Source organism: Pezoporus occidentalis, unplaced genomic scaffold, assembly GCF_034315485.1.
Source record: "Pezoporus occidentalis ecotype Australia unplaced genomic scaffold, CSIRO_AGI_Poc_V1 ctg37, whole genome shotgun sequence".
NCBI classification, from domain to species: domain Eukaryota; kingdom Metazoa; phylum Chordata; class Aves; order Psittaciformes; family Psittacidae; genus Pezoporus; species Pezoporus occidentalis.
In genome coordinates, this window is record NW_026915691.1 from 8,322,327 (window position 1) to 8,340,570 (window position 18,244).

General features: G+C 40.0%; 1 protein-coding gene across 3 annotated transcripts in view; it reads left to right on the forward strand.

The window, feature by feature from the left end:
* The window catches only part of TMEM132D (transmembrane protein 132D), a 277,467-nt gene that overhangs the window by 86,645 nt on the left and 172,578 nt on the right, over positions 1–18,244 (forward strand). For all 3 annotated transcript variants that reach the window (XM_062631603.1, XM_062631602.1, XM_062631604.1), the window contains one exon: positions 5,562–6,450. In XM_062631603.1, the coding sequence (XP_062487587.1) occupies positions 5,562–6,450 (889 nt within the window). The remainder of the gene's footprint in view (positions 1–5,561; positions 6,451–18,244) is intronic.

The window sequence follows — 18,244 nt, forward strand, 5'->3', positions numbered from 1 at the left end:
CCTGGGGATGGTATTCACTATGGTATTATGGTCAGTTTTAAACAGGGGCACTAGTGGATTCAGCCACCTAACTAGGTTAAGACCAGAATGTCTTAGAATCACAGAATAGTTAGGGTTGGAAAGGACCTTAAGAGCATGTAGTTCCAACCCTCCTGCCATGGTCAGGGACACCTCACATTAAACCATGTCACCCAAGACTCCATCCAACCTGACCTTGCACACTGCCAGGGATGGAGCGTTCACAACTTCCTTGGGCAACCCATTCCAGTGCCTCACCACCCTTACGGTAAAGAAGCTCTTCCTTGTATCTAAGCTAAACTTCCCCTGTTTGAGTTTAAGCCCATCAACCCTTGTCCTATCACTACAGTCCCTAATGAAATGTCCCTTCTCAGAATCCTTGTAGGCCAAAAAGTTTTACTGGAATATATCCTTGTGACTTTGGATTCCAGCTCTGAAAATAGATCACCCTACCAGACTGATATTTCGGTGGGGTTCTTTTCCTAGAGCTTGGCTAAAAAAAACAATTAGAATTCCTAACAAACTTAGGAGAGTAAAAGTGTTCAGATGATTCAAGAACAGCTGAAACTAAATAAAATTTCTGGTCAGACTGAAAAGAAGCACTTATCTCAACCCTCAAAGTACAGTAACAAATTTCATCTGTTGCATTGCCCATCTGAGCTTGCAGCTGGTACGGCAGTTTGCCCAAGAAGTTGTTCCCTTCAACCTACAAGAAAAAGGCTTTTTTTCCTAGTAGCATTATGTAATTGATTGGAAGAGTATTTTATTTCTCATGAATGCTGGATGATTGGGGATTGAACAGCTTTAACAATAAAGTAACTGTTTGGGCAATGAAGTCCCAAGGATGTAGCAATATAGAACGGAGTTAGTGGTCTGGCAGATTTCTTCAATTTTCTGAGGCAATGGTCAATAACTTTGCAATAAAACTGAGCTATGAACAGTGTGTTTGTCACTGACTGAGAGCTGCTGTTACATGATACTAAAGAAATAAAGACTGAAGATTTTTAGCCAGACTGCAGTATGAAATTAATAGCCTAATGAAGAAAGCAGTATGACCTTTTGGAAGGCGAATGCAGCAGGTTTACAATGCTGTGTTGAGGGATGTATCATATGCACCAGCTTTGGTTGTGAGGGAGGAGACTGATCATGCTGCCTTTTTCTTGGATTTTTTTCATATTCACTGACCTGCAAAGAATTTGCTTCTTCCATCAATGACAAGTATTTTTAAAACAGTGTCAGTCAGGGGAAGATTTACTAAGGAGAGAGGAACGAAAACTGCCCTACTACATCATCTCTTCCCAGGTGGCCACTGATTGAAATCTTCAACAAACCGTTCACAGCAGGAGAGGTCAAACACAGATGCCATTGTAAGGGATTGAGAAATAATAGCTCCTGGCATAAGCACAACATCAAAATTAGATTTTACTGGTTTGTTTCAAGCTGTTGGGGCGCATTTCCTGAATCTGGAATGCCATAACACCACCCTGCAGTTGCACTAGATTGTCTTCACTAGACCTTGCAGTGAAGCAGGTTATTCCAGTAGAGGGTCTGCACTTTGAGGTTCCATAGTACTGCAAGGTATCGCTTGGTGTGGTCCTCTGCAAGAAGCTGCTTTTTCCTCTGCGATGTCTTAGCTTAAGATAAACTGATGTTACAGCTTGCCATGACTCATCAATTCAAAGTTGAGTGAATCTCTGTGGATTTTAGGAATCTATCCTTATATGAACAGATTAAACTCAAAGTTTGTTTCAGTCTGATAGCATGCTTTTCTCTGTCAACCCAGAGTATGGCGTGCTCTGTGCCATACATCCACACATAGAACTAGTAAGGCGGGTTAATGTTCACCACTCTTGCACTTGGTTATCCCTCTGCCAAGCTCCCCATGTACACAAACCTTCAGATGCAGTGGTACAGTAAAGATAAATTGCGGCTCCCAAATTTAACTCCGTTTTTTTTCCTTAATTTTTTTTCTGTAACAACACTTCAATTACCCATCTTTTATTTTGTGTGACACATTCAAGCTGAGGCATTGTGTGATTCTTGTCTTATTTGTTCAGGTGGGTTATACCTGTATTATGATGGCACAGATCTGATACAATATTTAGGGTAGATGATATGACTGAAATCTTTAAAACTCCACTTTTGTGCTGGGTCTTACCCAACAACTCGCAGGAATTCTAATCTTACACAATTCTGCCTTTGTTTAAAAAAAAAAAAAAAACAACATATTTTTTACCAAAATAGTCATGGTTGCAATTAAAACTGCTGATAGTTGTTTTTGTTTTCAATTTCCTATCCTTCAGAATCCTTAATAAACTTTCACGGTCAAAATCCAGATGGTACTGCAGAGCTCAGTGTAGGTTTTGAGGGTTTTTTTTTTGTTTGTGCTGATTATAACTCTCCCCAGATAAAAGTGTAAAATTGGTTGAATTTTTGGCCTTTGGCTGTTTGGGAAGCTGCTGTCTGCTTCCAGCAAAAGCCAGTTCATGTTCCGTGCACATCCACAGCTTGATGGTAGTGGGAAGTGCAAGAGCCAGCAGACCAGTTTGCTATTGCCCCAGAATCTAAAACCCAGTGGGCCCTGCTCTGGCTGGTGAGATGGTTTCCTTTTTGTAATAGGCAGTTCGCCTGTGTGTTTCCACTTGTGGTGTTCTCCTGTTCCAAAGAGTCATTGATTTATAAACTCTGAGGAACATTGTCTTGTGGAGATGGAGAATACATAAGGAAGATATTTACTCCCTGAGATAATTAAGCACTAAAATAAATGATTAAAAAATTATGAGGCGAAACACTGTTAGCTTTAATATAAAAATAATGTACTTCTCCCTGTGGAATGCAAGGGAGGGAGCTTCAATCAAAATAAGGGAAATAAAAAATTGAATACCCTGAGCTTTTTTCCCCTCTCTCTAAGTTGCCTCCTTGATGCCTCACTATGTTTAATGGTGCTTTGCCAGGCTGTTGGGAGGAGTACAAAATGAGTGTGGAATTTATAAATGGGACATTAGATGGAGGAACGATGTTATAGGCTGGGGGATCTGAGGAGTACAACAACAGAACAGATTTTGCCTTAGGGCTGGATATAAGAGATGTATCCCTGCAACTCTAACTACTAGCAAAGCCATTTAGAGTTGTTAGAAATCTTTGTTGGGGGATTATCTCGAAAAAGGTCTTTAAAAACTTCATCTGCTCTCAGTGAATATCTGGGGAAAGAGTGGGAGCTGAATGTTGAGAAGGCCAAGACTAAACTGAATGGTGTTCTTGTATGCAAAGAATCTCTGCAGTTTACTCTTGACTAAAAACAAGCAGAAAAGCCTTGGATGGAACTTCCTCTACATTCAGACAGGATCCATCCTGAATTTTGCACCTCTAGGGATCCCAGGACTTTAGCCTTTTTTTGCTGTTGCAGTTTGCAGTCTCACATGAGGATGTGTGCTGAGGCCATTTTCCTGATTCTTTAGATGGATTTTATTTCTAATTCCAGGTGGGGCCTTAGAGTTGACATTAATTAAACTTTTAAAAGTAAGGTTTTCATTTTAATTGCTTATTAGGTGAGGCATTTCAGGTTTTCAAGATTGAAAGATTTGCGTAACTGTGAAACTCTTTTCTGCAGTCATTTCTTCCTGACCTCTTTTGTGCTGAGGTTTGTTCCTTCTGTCTTACAGCTGAGTGATGCCCACCCTTATCTGGGGTTTGGTATTGGTTTGTTTCTGTGGGTTTTTATTTTGTTTTTAACAGCTGCCTGCTTTTGCTTTTTCATATAGAAAGTTTTTGCTCCAGTTTTCTAGTTTATTTTTTGCATTGTGTTAGTGCCTGGAGACCTTAGCTGAGATCACAGCCTTGTTGTTGTAGGTGATGCTCTTACATAAGTAGTAAGGTAAGTCTGTCGCAGTTGCAGTTTACACAGAGGGTGAGGGGAAATAAATAGCAATACTCTTATTTGCTGGATATAGAACAGGAGCACAGGAATCCTAAAATCAACTAGGTTGGCAAAAAAAAAGATCATTAAGTCCAAAAGTCTGTGGCAGAGTGAGATTCCCTACACTAACTGCTTTGTTACGGAGGTGCCCTGCCTGACGTGTCAGTTATGGGTAGCATCAGTGGGGCTTCCTTTGTGGCAAAGGTAAATTCCCCATTTGAGTTATACAGCCCATAGGGAGGTAAGATGGTCGTTGCTGTGAGAGGTATTTTCCAGATCATTTTCAGGGAACACTTGTCATCTGAAGTTGGAGGGTTTTAGGAACTAACAATGCCTTCCCATAGGATTTGAAGATAACAAGCCTCTTCCATCCTGTTCTAGGATTTGCAGTGAATTGCAGTACATAAACTGAAGGTTGGTGGTTGGGAATAACTGACATCAGTTTAGGCCACTGCAGTACTTAATGAACAAATAAATATTTAGGTCAGATGTCAAACAAAAAATACAGACTAGTAAAGCATTTGTGGACTAGAGCTTGGAAACTGGGTTGCCTTTGAATGCCATCTGTGATAACCCTGTCACTCTTCTGAATGAGGGCAAGGATTTGAGTTTGCTACGGAAAAAAAGATATTTATTTCACTCCTAGGTTGTGAAGACATAAACATGAAGGTAAGATGTTCAAAAGGTCATTCTATATTTGCATCTGTATTTTTTTAAGAGTATGTCTTTGCTCTTTGGGACTGACAGTTCCTAGAAAGGATGGAGAGCTTATTCTTTAATATGATAGCCTGCCTCAGGTAATTGCTCGATGGCACAGCTAAAATAGCTATCTTGCACTAAGAGAGGCTGAGAGTCATTGAAAATGTTCTTTCAGTGTGCAGTGATGTACAGCCTACAGATAATGTAGCTGTATTAAGGAACAGTGTAGGGTTAGGCAACAACAGTGCCATGAATCCTGATATTTACAGGAGAAAAACTTTCTTTTTTAGATGAAGTGAAATGGAAGGGACTATAAATTGGATGCAAATAAAGCTCCTTTTGAAATCCTTTAGTACCAGAGTGTTATAAAGAAGCTTTTGTGTAAATGGCTATTGTGCTAACTGTTCTTAAAGGGAAATTCAGCTTTGTGCAGGAAACCACTTAAGGTCCATGTATTGCTTGAGAGTGCTAAAAAAAAAGGTTGAAGTGAGCTCTAAGTGATCCATGTGCAGCATTTGATTTAAAACCATTGCATTGGTTTCCTGTACAGGTGCAGATTGCCTTAGTGGTCACAGCTTTTTAAATGTGCCAGTGCAGTGATCTTACATTGCAGATGCTTATGGGGTAATTTTGCTCTCCAACAGTAAATGCATATTGCAAGTGAAGATGTGACCTTTGAGCATGAGTAAACCTATATAAGCTACTTCTTTTAATCTAGCTGCCATGTAGAACATGTCATAACCTGTTGTTTTCTAAGCTAATGAGACAGATCCTCGTCTACCTAGGCGACTTCTGCATGGATTGATGATGCTTCCTTTTGCCCCTAATCCCAACCATAGCACTGTCAATCCCCTCAGTAAAGTCAGTGAGGTTATATCACAGTATGACTTGGAGGTCTGATGTTTAAACTCTCCTTTCCTTTCAACAGTGACTGAGAGTCGAGGGATCCTGGAGAGCATACAGAGATTTTCTTTACTGCCAACTTACTTGCCTGTGACCTATCGTATCCACAATGCGGATGTTTCCTTCTTTCTTAAGGAAGCCAACCAGGATATTATGAGGAATTCTAGCTTGCAGTCCAGAGTGGAATCCTTTCTGATCTACAAATCCAAGAGGCCACCTGTGTTAAATGCCAGCTATGGACCTTTTTCTGTTGAACAAGTAGTGCCCCAGGATCTAATGTTGTCTTCAAATCCATTTGGATCTACTAACAAGTTCTCCTTTAATTGGAAACTTAAGGCCTTCATCATGAGTGACAAAATTTACCCGAGCAAGCCCAAAGTGCAGGTGCTGTTCTACATCGTGGGCAGGGACTGGGATGACTATAGCACCATGGAGCAGCTGCCCTGCCTGCGGGTGTTCGCCTTCCGAGAGACGCGGGAAGTCAGAGGCAGCTGCAGGCTGAAAGGGGACCTGGGGCTGTGTGTGGCAGAGCTGGAGCTCCTGCCAAGCTGGTTTAACCCTCCTACTGTTGTTGCTGGCCGTAAGAAAGCCGTGGATCAGTCTGAAGGGAGCCCTGTGGAGCTTTACTATGCCATACAACCAGGAGATGAGAAAGGGGAATGCACCAAGGAGGATGTAAGGAAAAGTAATGGGATCCGACTGGGGCGCAATGACATTGATGAGTCAGGACCTCCCTTGCAGAGGATTGGGAGTGTTTTCCTTTACCAGACACATGCTGTCCCTTCTTTAAATGAAATGAGGTTGGATAATAATATTGCCATCCAATATGCACCAAAGACTGTCAAGCAAGGTGACATTTTGACTTTCCTTGTATCTGTTGCTAAAAATTCAACAGAAGATCAGTTCACACTGAGGTAAGGCTGTTTTGTGTTTCTTTGGTACCTTAGTTTTTGTTTCTCTACTCTTGGTACGGGAAGTCAATTTCACACGTATAAATTGCCTAACACTCCTTCAATTGCTGCTCTACAGAGATTGTATTGCAGTTGGTTGACTCAGTATTTCTCCTGTTGTTCAGTCTAATATGGTATAAATTGTCTGAGATGTGATCTCTGTGAGTGAGAAAGGCCTTTTCTTGAAGTTGTCCTTTGAGGAGTACTTACAAAAATTGAAATAGTAGAGCTGGGACCTATCTGTGTGCTAATAGGAGATAACATTTAAAGTCTCCTGAGCTGGAGTTTGCAGTTCTCCTAATCTCTCGCTGAACTCATGTTAAGATTAGTACATCTCAAATCCACAAAGGTATTTATAGGAAGTGAGCAAGAATTAGGCATCTAAGTAGGATTTATATGCTTAAACATCTCTTCCCAACTTGTTATAAGCCTGGTGATGCTTTTATCCAAATATAGGATATTTGATATAGCAAAACCATTTCTGAAAACAAAAAATAATAGATGGTGGTTGTGTTTGAATGTATTTGAATGTGTTTGAATGATGGTAGTGGGTATTTTTTGAATGTAATGTCAAGTGCTGTGTTCATTTACTTCATGGCTTTCCAGGCATTGGAACATTACAGTGGGAAGCTCTCTAAGACCAACAATCTCTGGCTGAAGTTGCCTAGATATGGTTTGTTTCCCCCCCCGCCCCTTTCAACCAGGGAGATTTGTGGGGGATTTCTGTGGGAAGTGGTTTGCTATAAAATGGGGTCATTTTTCCTTTGCAAGTGCGTGAGATATAAATTGAATAACCACAGCACTTAGTACTGACTTGAGGACTGTTACTTCCTCTTTCTCTGGTGAGGACAAACACCAGTAGGATATCTGCTCTCCTTAACATACCAGGTTTTGATTTTCTGAGTCAATCTGACTGAGATTTAAGTTGTTTCCCAACTGATAATTTCAAGACAGACAATGCGATTCCTCATAAGTAGGCATTCAGGGATGTCTTTTTTTTCTTTTTTCCTTCTTTTTTCCTTTTTTCCTTTTTCCTTTTTCCTTTTTCCCCTGCACTAATGACTTTAGAGGTATATTACTTCAGACATGCATGGAAACTTCTGCTATACATCAAAGTTGGTTGAAATATAAGCACTAAAACCCTTTTCTCCCTTTTCTGTCTAAGAGATCTAAGGTAAAAACTGCTCGTTGCTTTTACTCTGTAAATTTTTGTGTCTTAGAAATGTGACTTCAAAGCATCTGTACTTCTGTGAGCTGTTACCAGTTAAAGTAGAGCTAGTTATAACCATGATATTACTTGTAGGTTTATAAAATTTTCAGAACTCTTGCTTTGTTTAAATTAGGATGAAAACTGAACACCCAAACTTTTAATTGCTGCTAAAACTGATTTTCTGGAACAAAAAGGAAACAATGTGTTTGAATTTTAGCATTTTATATTTTGAGATCTAAGCTATCGTACCACAACAAAAAAAAAGGTTAAAATAGATAGCAGAAATTGGTTCAAAATGGAAAATGTGGCATTTTCTCCTTCAAAAACATCAGTTTACTGTTACCTTTTCATATATATATAAGCTCCTGAAACAGATTACTGTTACTTATATTGCTTTTCTGAGTTTTGATTTCTCTTGACCTGTTTTTCTACCAATAACTGGCTTTCAGACTGCAATCTGCTGCAATACCGGAGTAATTATAATACCTGTTTTGCTCTGCTTCTAAAGCACTGTTGCCTGCCTGTGTTTGATCTAGCTACAGCATGTCTGAGTTTTTGTTTGGCTGTTTTCTTGGTCAGAATTGTAGTATCTATGTTCTGCATTCATCTCTCCATGACATGTACACAGCAAATTCAGCTTTCAGTGGTTAACTAATTTATAAACATCCTCTTCTGTGAGGGGGGAAAAAGCAAGTATCAGGTAAGAGCAAAATCTGATCTCTATTAAATGCTTTGGCTTAAAAAATTCCTTTTACTCTGGCTTCTCCTATAACCCCAGTGTCAAACAACATGCCTCTTTCATGGCCTTCTCTTTTATAGTAAACATGTGTCCAAGTGATTGGATAATTGAGATAGCATTTGACTGAAGTATGGCTCTGTTTCAGGATTTACAATCTGATGTTAGCCTAGTATATCCATTTTTCATAGCTAAATGATCTTTAAAGGTCCATTTCAACCCAAACCATTCTATGATTACATTATGTAGGTTCTCTTTTAATATGGTCAGCTATACAAAAGATGCATTTGAGATATGCTGCCTGTTCTGACTTTGGAAGAGTCTCTAGCTGACATTTTGTAAAAGCCATCAGAGACCTCTTCTGTGACCTGATTGAGTTTTAAGTCTCCATGAACTCTAAATTCTCTTGGTTTGCAGAGGTACAGGCATTGCATCAAGATAGATGGGAAGAAACTTCATCCTATTAAAACACATAAATACAAGGCTTGAACAGACATACAAAAGGTCCTCTCTCCTGGAAGTTAAGATGGAGCAAAAAGGAGCAGAAATGACCCATTTGTGTAAATAATCAGTAAAGTGATTCATTATAATACGTAGGAAAGGATAACAGACCTCAGACAGGAATGGGGAGACAGAGGAAGAGCTCCTTTGGACAGAAAGTGCTGTGCTGGTGGCTGTGTGCACTCTAATGGGTATTGTTGGTCTTTATGGTTTCTGCTCCTGGTTTGTAAATATCAGTCAGCCACTTTGTGCAGCATCTGTCTGGTCTCCACTCACTCTGAGCCCCTCTCTGATAGAGGAAAGCCCCTGAACCTCCCCAGCGTAACTCTTTTATGAGAAATTGGTATTAATTTTTATTTTGAAAGTCCCATATTTTTAGAAGTTCTACCTTGAGTGGCAGCAAGACTTGGAACTGTATTCATGAAGTGAGGCCAAGGGCTGCTGGCAAAATGCTTTTACCATTGCTTTTGCTCCAGTGGACTGGAAATCATGGCTTGAACAGATGGAAAATATAGGATAGACAGGTCAAAAAAGAGGAAACAGCCATGCAAAACAACCGAAAGGCAAAAGTCACTTATCACAGCTGAATATTTTTTTGTTTGAAAATGGTTATATTTAGAGTAAACTGTATCCCCTTTCTAACAGGAAATTGTCTCCAAGGGGAACCTTCTAGAAACGGCTAAATACTAAAATATATGGGGAAAGGTAACTCTGTGATTTTTCCTCATGCCGTTGTTGGGTGCAGGGGAAGATTTAGAGTCATGAGCATGAACCTAATGGACGGTTTTAATTTTGTGGAAGAGTTGGACCATAAGGGCCAAGGATTAGGGTTTGTTTTTTAATGAACTAGAGAAATTAAAAATATTTATCTTGACTCTTTATGGGTGTGAGAGGAAAGGAAGGAAGGAGATAAAACCTAAATGATGGGTAATGATGGAATACTGCTGTAAGTGCCAGGTTGTAAGCTTGGAGCACTAAGCCTTATGAAACTGACTGATTTGTGATCTTAATTCACACGCTTGCTTCCTCTTTGGTCTTGGCCAAGTCACTTAACCTCTCTGAAGCCATTTTATCACTGCTAATATCAACAATTACTTGAATATGACATGCAGTATACAAGCATTGAGCAATTCTATCTTCCCAATGAAGCAGTATTAAATGCCTTTATAAAGTAAGTGATTGAATGTCCTGTGCTTCTATCCTATTATCTTCTCTTATTTTAAGTGCAAATTAATTATTCATTGTATTCTTTGTAACTGGCCCCATGAGAGGGTTGAGTGCAAAGGCACAAATAGAATTGTACATCCTAGCCCAAAGAAAGCTGCTGTAGAGCCCACAGCAGGGCTCTGTGATCAAAGGCAAACCTCAAAGTCCCCTACCAATGACCAGCCCTGGACACAGCGTGTGCAGTACCAGACACTGTTCTGTCATCTTTGCACGTGTGACTGACCAGGGAAGGCTAAAGACTCTATCCTTCCCATCAAAAGGTTTTGAAAGATCCCTAAAGTTTGTGGGAAGTAGTCTAGTCTATTTTGGTTTACTTTTTCTCTCCAAATTTCAAGATATGTGTACTGGAAATGGCAGTTGAAGGCAATCTTTATCTGAAATGTTTTGCTGATGGAGGGAAAGCATGTAAGTATTATTTCATGTCAGTCCTATAGAATGCTTTCAGTAGTTAATGCTTCAAAGCTTCCAGTGTTATGCAATTGCAATTCCTGTTTGCTGCAAACCCAAATTACTGCTGGTTATTAACACTGTGCTGTGTTGCATAGATTACAATTAATATATGTAGGGTTGCCATAGTTTTACAAACTGAGGAACATGAGTTTTCTGAATCTACGGTGTAGAGCCAGTTATTTTTCATTAGTTTGTTGTTGCTAATGCTAAAATAAAGTCTAACTACAACCTTCTTTTTTGTTTAGAAGATGGCAGTATTGGTACTTTCTGCTTGCAGTCTTTTAAATTTGTTTTCTTGTTTCTGGAGATGATTCAACAAAGAAATGATAGAGAAGGAATTGACTTTGGGTACTTAATGTCAGGCATAGATATATAAGTTGTAGCTTTTTTTCTTCTTTTTAAAGCTATTCAACTTATACCTAGCAAATCCTGTGTGCTAACTTAGAACAGTTTATCAGGGCGTTTGGAAGTGTGCCTTTTTCTTGCATCTGTCTCTTTTCACATTGTGATGTGGACTTTATCAGAAAGAGCATGATATAGTGTGCCGGTGTGTCAGGACAGCAGGAAGCATCCTGGTGCACAGGGAGGGATGCAGGATCTGATGCTGTTCCCATTTCTGATTTGTATTCTAGTTTTATTTATGTTGTAATGTAGTTTATGTTGCTGTTCTTGCACGTCCTTTACTGGTTAGCATATGAGGGGAGAGATGTATCCTTGATTATCTAGTGGAGCCCAACTCCACTGTGGCTTGTTTTGGGGTTTGCTTTTGGTTTTGTTTTCCACCAGTTCACCTGCTTTGCCAGAAGTATCTGCAGCAGAAGCATCGTAGTAGTTAGACTTTTCACCAAGCATCCAGTAGCTTCACCTCTCCCTGCAGCAGAGCCTGCAGCATGCACTGCCTTATTGTAATTCCTACACTGGTGTCCTCCAGTAGTATAGCTTCATTGCATCTAAGTGCTGAGCTCTCCAGAAAGGGCTGCTAAGAACTGGTTGGTAAGAGGAATTTGGATATTGCTATGTAATAAGACACAGTTTTTAGGCTTCATAAGCCTCATACATTCATGGGACCCCCCCAGAGTTGCTCACACATTGGCTCAACACAGGGACTTGTCTTCATGGCAGCTGTATGTTCTGTTGGGTGGTATCTGAGGGAAGAATGTTTCCCTACTGCTGCTGCAGCCCAAGGTGCACCAGGGTTAGGCTTGAAGTGAGCTTGCAGTGGGCTGATGGAAGTGCCTGCAGAGTGAAGGTGCTCCTACTGTTTTGCACTCCTATGACAAGTAGATTTATATGCAAAATACGTACCTTGCAAACAGTTCTTTTTTGGTCACCTACCTACCTGAGGCTTTCATTCCTTTCTCCTTCCTGGGAACATGGTTTCTGCCCTGCCGAGATCAGCTAAATTTGTATTATAATATATGATGACCTCACTAAGTATGGGAGATGATGGTAAGAAGTGAAAACATATATTTGCAGCAGAGGACACGTAGGAGTGCAAAGGGGTGTGGGCGTTATGTGTTTTGAAGAGAGGACCTTTTCACCAGCATTCTATTGCCAGAAATTGCAATAAGTTTATATGAAGATCTAAAAGGAGAATATTAGTTGGTTGAGCTGTCTGCTTAACTCTGCTTTTTCCTTCATATACGTGACCTAATGCATTCAAGAGATTCTGCTTCAGTGGAAAAATAAACTCCCAGAGAAGAGAGAAAATCTTGTGATTGACAGAAGTGATTGGAAGCTGGGACACCAGCTTTGCTATTTCTACCTCTCTCATAGACTTTTCATTGTGACATGGAAGTCCGAGACCAGTCTAAAAAATAACTCCATGTTCCAAAATCACACTTAAATAGAATTTAGTTATCTGAATTCAAGTGAGCAGTTCACCAGGACTCTCCATTTGCCCAGGCACACAGGTTATAAAAGCAACCTAATAGCCAGTGCGGTAGCGGCATCTACTAAAATGTGAGCCGTGAAGTAGACAAGGCTCCCTGATATTTCCTACTGACTTTGCCTGTACAGATCTACACAGATAATCTTAAAATTTAAATCCTTTGAAGGTAGGCACTGGAATTCATCAAACCAAAATTCTGCTTTCCTTTGCATCCCATGTGGAAATCACTGCATGTTTTATGGGTATGCTGATACCTGAAATGAACTTTCAGAGGAACTGCAACCTATGGCTTGCCAGGTGGTAGCGCCAGTGGAGAGCCTGCTGGGGCATGGTGGATTGGAAGACAAGAGAACCTTTGGGCATCATGGCTGCAGTCAAAAGAAACTTGTAATAAAAATAAATGCAGCCCCAGGGTTTGAAAAATGAAGTCTTAGCTCTCCTCACCTGCTAAGAAGAAATTAGTAATATCTATCTTGGTAAAAATGTGTTATTTCTGTGAGATGAATGAACTAATTAATCTGAGATCTTTGATTAGGAGATACGCAGTAAATATAAAAGACAGCTAAAATTCACCAAACCCCACAGGTCATCTGTTAGCTCACTTCTTCAATAAGGATTGATTTGCTTATTGGTTTGAATTCTGTTTGTGAGAGAGAAACATTTTATCAGCAATAAATTGGAATAGTACTGAATTTTTTAACATTTCATAGGAACTTCTTTTTGGTGTATATATTTTCTCAATCAACATTAAAAATTATCAAGCAGAATAAACACTTAAGTGGAAGAGATTCAGATTGGTTTTCCAGTTAAAGAACCCTGCCTATTATTCCATGTTCATATTGTGGCCTTCGATGCTACTTTTAGCTGTCGCTACTGAGTGAGTAGCTTTTGGAAAATCTTTTCATTTGGAGGAAATCCAGTTTAGCTTCACTAGCTCAAAGAAACATCCTGATTTTATACTGTTAAGTTGATCCTAACCTATGTGTATAGTTTGGGGTTTCACAGTCAAACTCCATCACCAGATTTCTGTAGGAAACTGGTAAAAAGTGTAAAATACCATTATTCTTAGGAAATGACTGAAGGTTGTAATGGAAACTTGTAAAACTCTGATACTGTGAGATAGATGAGATTTTTGTATAAACTGTAGCTATGGTATGTCTGCATTTGTGAACCAAACTTGGGGGTCAGAGGTATGTAGGTACCACTTATATAAACCGATGAGAGCGTTTGTGGTCTGTCTGTGATATTTTTAATGTCACCTTTCTGATGGTAATTGTGGAAATACAGTAACTAGTGTGAAATTGTGGTAGTGAGTAAATAATGCTCATTGATAATCAGGACAATTTTCCCTAAAAGGCCTTTAGAGTTTAGGTTACATGAACTTCTCTAATTTGTCATTTTATGTAACAATCAATAAATGATAATCCAGCAAGCATGGAAAAGGCTGCATAAATACATGAGGGGAGTAGAGTCAAGATCATTAGCACTCAATTTATACAGCAAAAGAATTCAAACAAGGCTGGTATTTTATCCAGTTGCTTTTGTGCTCTTCTAGTGCTGAGCTATATCAAATTTTGTTCTTGGTGCTGAACTAAACCATATTCTAGTGGTAGAAACAATCAGGCAGTAAGTGGTGATCAGAAAGGTTACTAGCCACATAAAACTCTGTAATGAGGTGGGCTTTTCTCTAGGCCTAGGATTATGTGGCTATTTCATGGTATCCCAAGCCTGAATTTGTACCTCTTCTGGCAGATCAAAAAGAATTTTAATGTGCCTTTTTTCGCTTCATTCTTCTGTAGCTTCAGTTTGTTCTATTACTTAACCATCCCCTTCCACATTCTGGTTCAAACAACTCTAAATTTCAGCTGTTCCACTGCTCAGTCTTGATGTAAAAATGAATTTAATGGTTTTCCTGGGTTCTTTGTCTTTGCAAAGAACCAGGTTAGGGTATGGAAAAGTTTCTATTGATGGGTTATTTCTTCAGTTTTAAAAAAGACCCCAGATCACTGAGTTGGCTATCTGACTGATGGTCTCCAGGTCCTGATCTTGTCCAGCAGTAACATACTACTTAACTGGAAATACACAGCCCCTCAGCAAGCATTAGCTCCTCAGCTTGTGTTGTTTCACTTGCCTTGTCACTCTTTTGGAGCTTTTACTATAATCTCTTTACTAAGGGATGGTACCGTAGGCAAAAGGAAGTTTCTCTTGGCAATGCAACTTTAGCAGATTAGGAAGTCTATCTCTGATTATAGCAACTGCTAGAATTCATGTGTCTTACATTAGTGGCTGAATATGAGTTTGATTTTTAGAAGGCATAAAAAAGTGCATTTAAGGTAACTTCAGAAGATCTTAGCGTTCTTCCTCCTTCTCGCTTCTCCCCCTTGCCAAAGCTTGGTAAATGTCTTTGGTGAAATGAATGACCTAAAGTCAGCTTCTGGTGCTAAGGAAATCTGAAAACTTAAAACCTGCCTAATCCTTCAGAGAGAAAAGAGGATAAAAGATACAGCAGTCTGAGCCTTTTTTTACACAGACTAAAGGAAAAGTAACTGTTTAGGAGAGCCAACAATGCCTGATGCTATTTAGCAGCACCTTGTCATTTTAAACGACAAGCTCGCAGTATCCTCAAGGTTCCCAGGCCTTGCAGCTTGGTTTGCCCTTTTTGTAAAGGTGGCCTTTAACAAGGTGAATCACACTTGATGTCTTCTGGACTGACACTTAGGTCAGTTTGTATTCAGTGGCATGAACTGAGTAAGTGACATGTTGAAGTAAGTGGGAGTTTTATGCTGGCACGTAGAAGGTGGCAGTCTTGTGTCTTTATCATTTCATTGTAATAAATGTTATTTCCTCATATAAGCTTGTACAGTGATGGCCTTTCTAAAGTAGTGCTAAGGGGAAATCACACCTCTGCTCCTGGCTGGTCAAAGGCTTCACTCAAGACTTCTCACTTTTTCTGCTGTGTTCAGCATACTTACTGTACAAGTATGAATTAGCTTTCATAGCCTGTTTATGAGCTAGTCAAGCAAATACAATTTCCCTTGTCTTCTAGATGGGGAAAATAGCTTTCCTACATTTTGAAGTGACTTGCTAATGGCCCCAGGATTGTCAGTAGCAGTATGGAGGCAAGTACTTCAGAACTGTTGAGTTCAAGGGCACTCTGTTACCTGCTGTTGCACTGACAGATTGTTAAGAAGATTGTTCTTTCTGTTAAAATTATTCCAGTTAAGATCCACTGCATTGAGAATCAAAGTCATGTTGACCAAGAAGATGTCAAAAACTGAGAGTTACCTGAAGCCAACCATTACTCCGTGACCGGTCCTTAGAGCTGACCGTTGTTACGGTCTGTTTCATTGCAGTAGTACCTAAAAGCTACAACAGTACTCAAGTAGCCTTTGCAATGAGTAAGCACCATTGGTTGGACCATCAATAAATGTGAAGCTGTGTGATCAGAACATTAATGTTGAGCTAACAAATACCAGGATAACTGTGCTGCTTACACTGGGTAGTCCGAGTGCTGCTGTGTACAGATGTGCTCCCTGGAGTCACAGTGGGCTGTAGGGTCACTTGTCTTTCTATAACTATGCAGTTATAGACTGTGTAGCTTTATTTTGCTTGTCCTGCTACAGTATGGAGATACTGGGGGATTTAGTTAGGGAAAACTATGCTTTCAATATAATTCATTAATTTAGGGAGATGAAGAACATGAACGTCTGGGAAATACAGGTTTGTTTTGGTTTGCTATTTTGTGGTTTTTTCTTTTTTCTTTAGGACTGGGGAGATTTGTATTACTACAAGTTAAATTTCTGAAATCAATGTCTTTGGGTATGATTTTCTTCCTATAGAACTTCTGAGTTCTCAATGGAGAAAACATTAGAGTCTCCTTTGTGGTAAGAAATGAAACAATATGAAAGGCGGCTGTCAGGTCCCTGCTAGATAAATGGAAGACAGATGGTAAGTGTGATTGGCACTGACAAGGTGTGAGCTGCCTTGTTTGCAGGTGCTGCTCCTGTCATCCATCACACTTTCACCTAATAATGGGAGATGTCACTGTGATGTACTTAAATCCCCAAATGACTGGTAAGGTGAAGCCAACAGGAAGAAGGGTTTGGGTAAGGGCATCATACTGGGAACAGTGTGACTTTAAGGTCTGTTAGCACAGATAAAGAAACATCAAACATTGTGTCTTGAGATAAGACACAAAGTATTTTGCTGTTCACATGCTCCCCCTAATGCTGTTTGGTATGTGCAAGGATTTCTAATTGCTTTGTCAGGACAAGGGGATTATATGTCTCGCACCAATGCCTCCTCTGAGCTTGGGGCCAGGGACAGCCCTCGGAGTAGGTCACTGCCAACCTACCTCCCACTTCCTTGAGAGTAAAACAGTTTAATGCTGCTGTTGTGGGACAGGGAAACAGGCCCCTTGAGAAAGTCCAGAGGCAGTCACAGTGCTGAGTTCATGTGTGGTTTGTATGTCTATTTCTAAAGCAAGGCTTGTGGAAAACCCAGTGCAAACTTTCCAGCTCTGATATGCACCAGCCACTACATGAAGTCACACAGTGGCAGGAAGTCATAGAAGTATTTTATCACCCTCTCAGCTGTCTGTTGAGAACCCTCTTCCAGCTCAGGTCATTGTGTTGACAGTGTCCATTCCAGTTTCTTGTACTTCTCTAGTTATTACTGACAAGTTTAGGAGCTGGATACTGGGATTGGTATGCTCTTCCTGTATTCTTGCAGAGTGCCTAATTATGTCTGTCTTCACATAAAGCTATCTATGTTTTGTTCTCTTTGTTGTCTTAATCTAGGTGGCCAAATATGTAGAACATTCTTGTAAAACTTTGGGTCAGTGAATTTCCTTTTTCTTCTAATATCCTGGTAAAACGTGAAATTCCATCTAGATGGAACAGATTTGACACATCCTTGTAATACCTATGTAAAGCCATGGTATATTTTAATAGATCGTCTTGTTACTTTATCAAATTCCATTTGTTCACAGATACGCAGTTTCCAAACAAAAGCTCTTTCATGTCTGCAAACATCATAAAATCCACCCATCTCTTCTTGCTTACTGTTGAAGTGCAGCACTGAGAAGGGAACCCTCAGCTTCACTCTACACAGAACAGTGGCAAAAATCAAACAAAGTGAGTACAATTTGAAAATCAGGATTATCTGCTTCACAGCCCTTTCCTGTTCTCCATGTTGAATGTTGGAAGCTGGCCTCTCCAAGTCGTGAATGCTGCCCGGAGATCCTCTCCCAGCAAGCACTTCCTCAACCAGGTGAATATGGGGGTTTTAAACTGGTACAGCAGCAAGGTCCCAAAGACACTGTTTGCTTTGCTGGTGTTCATTTGACTTTGAGTCACCCCAGGACCTGAGGGAGCTGGGGACAGTCTTTGTGCCATCACATCTCAAGTAGAATTGCTCCATTTCAATCTGCCTGCTCTGCTTCCTGAGGAGCTGCTTTCTCTTCCTTCTCCTCCTGCTGTTTTCACACCATCAGTCACTTCTCAGATCAGTTTTCTCTCTCTTTTTCTTGTTGCTATGTCGCTTTGCCGCTTGCAAGCGGTGTCACTGAGATGTCTTCCTATTCCTGCCACCACCACTGCTGAGAATGATACCTTCATCTGTTCTCAGCATTAACTGCTTTCAAACCAGTGATTTGTATATTTTTCTACCCGACCTTATTTATAGAGTTTTATTGTTGCTACCATCTATTGTTCCTTTGCGATTTCCAGCTTTGTCAAACGTT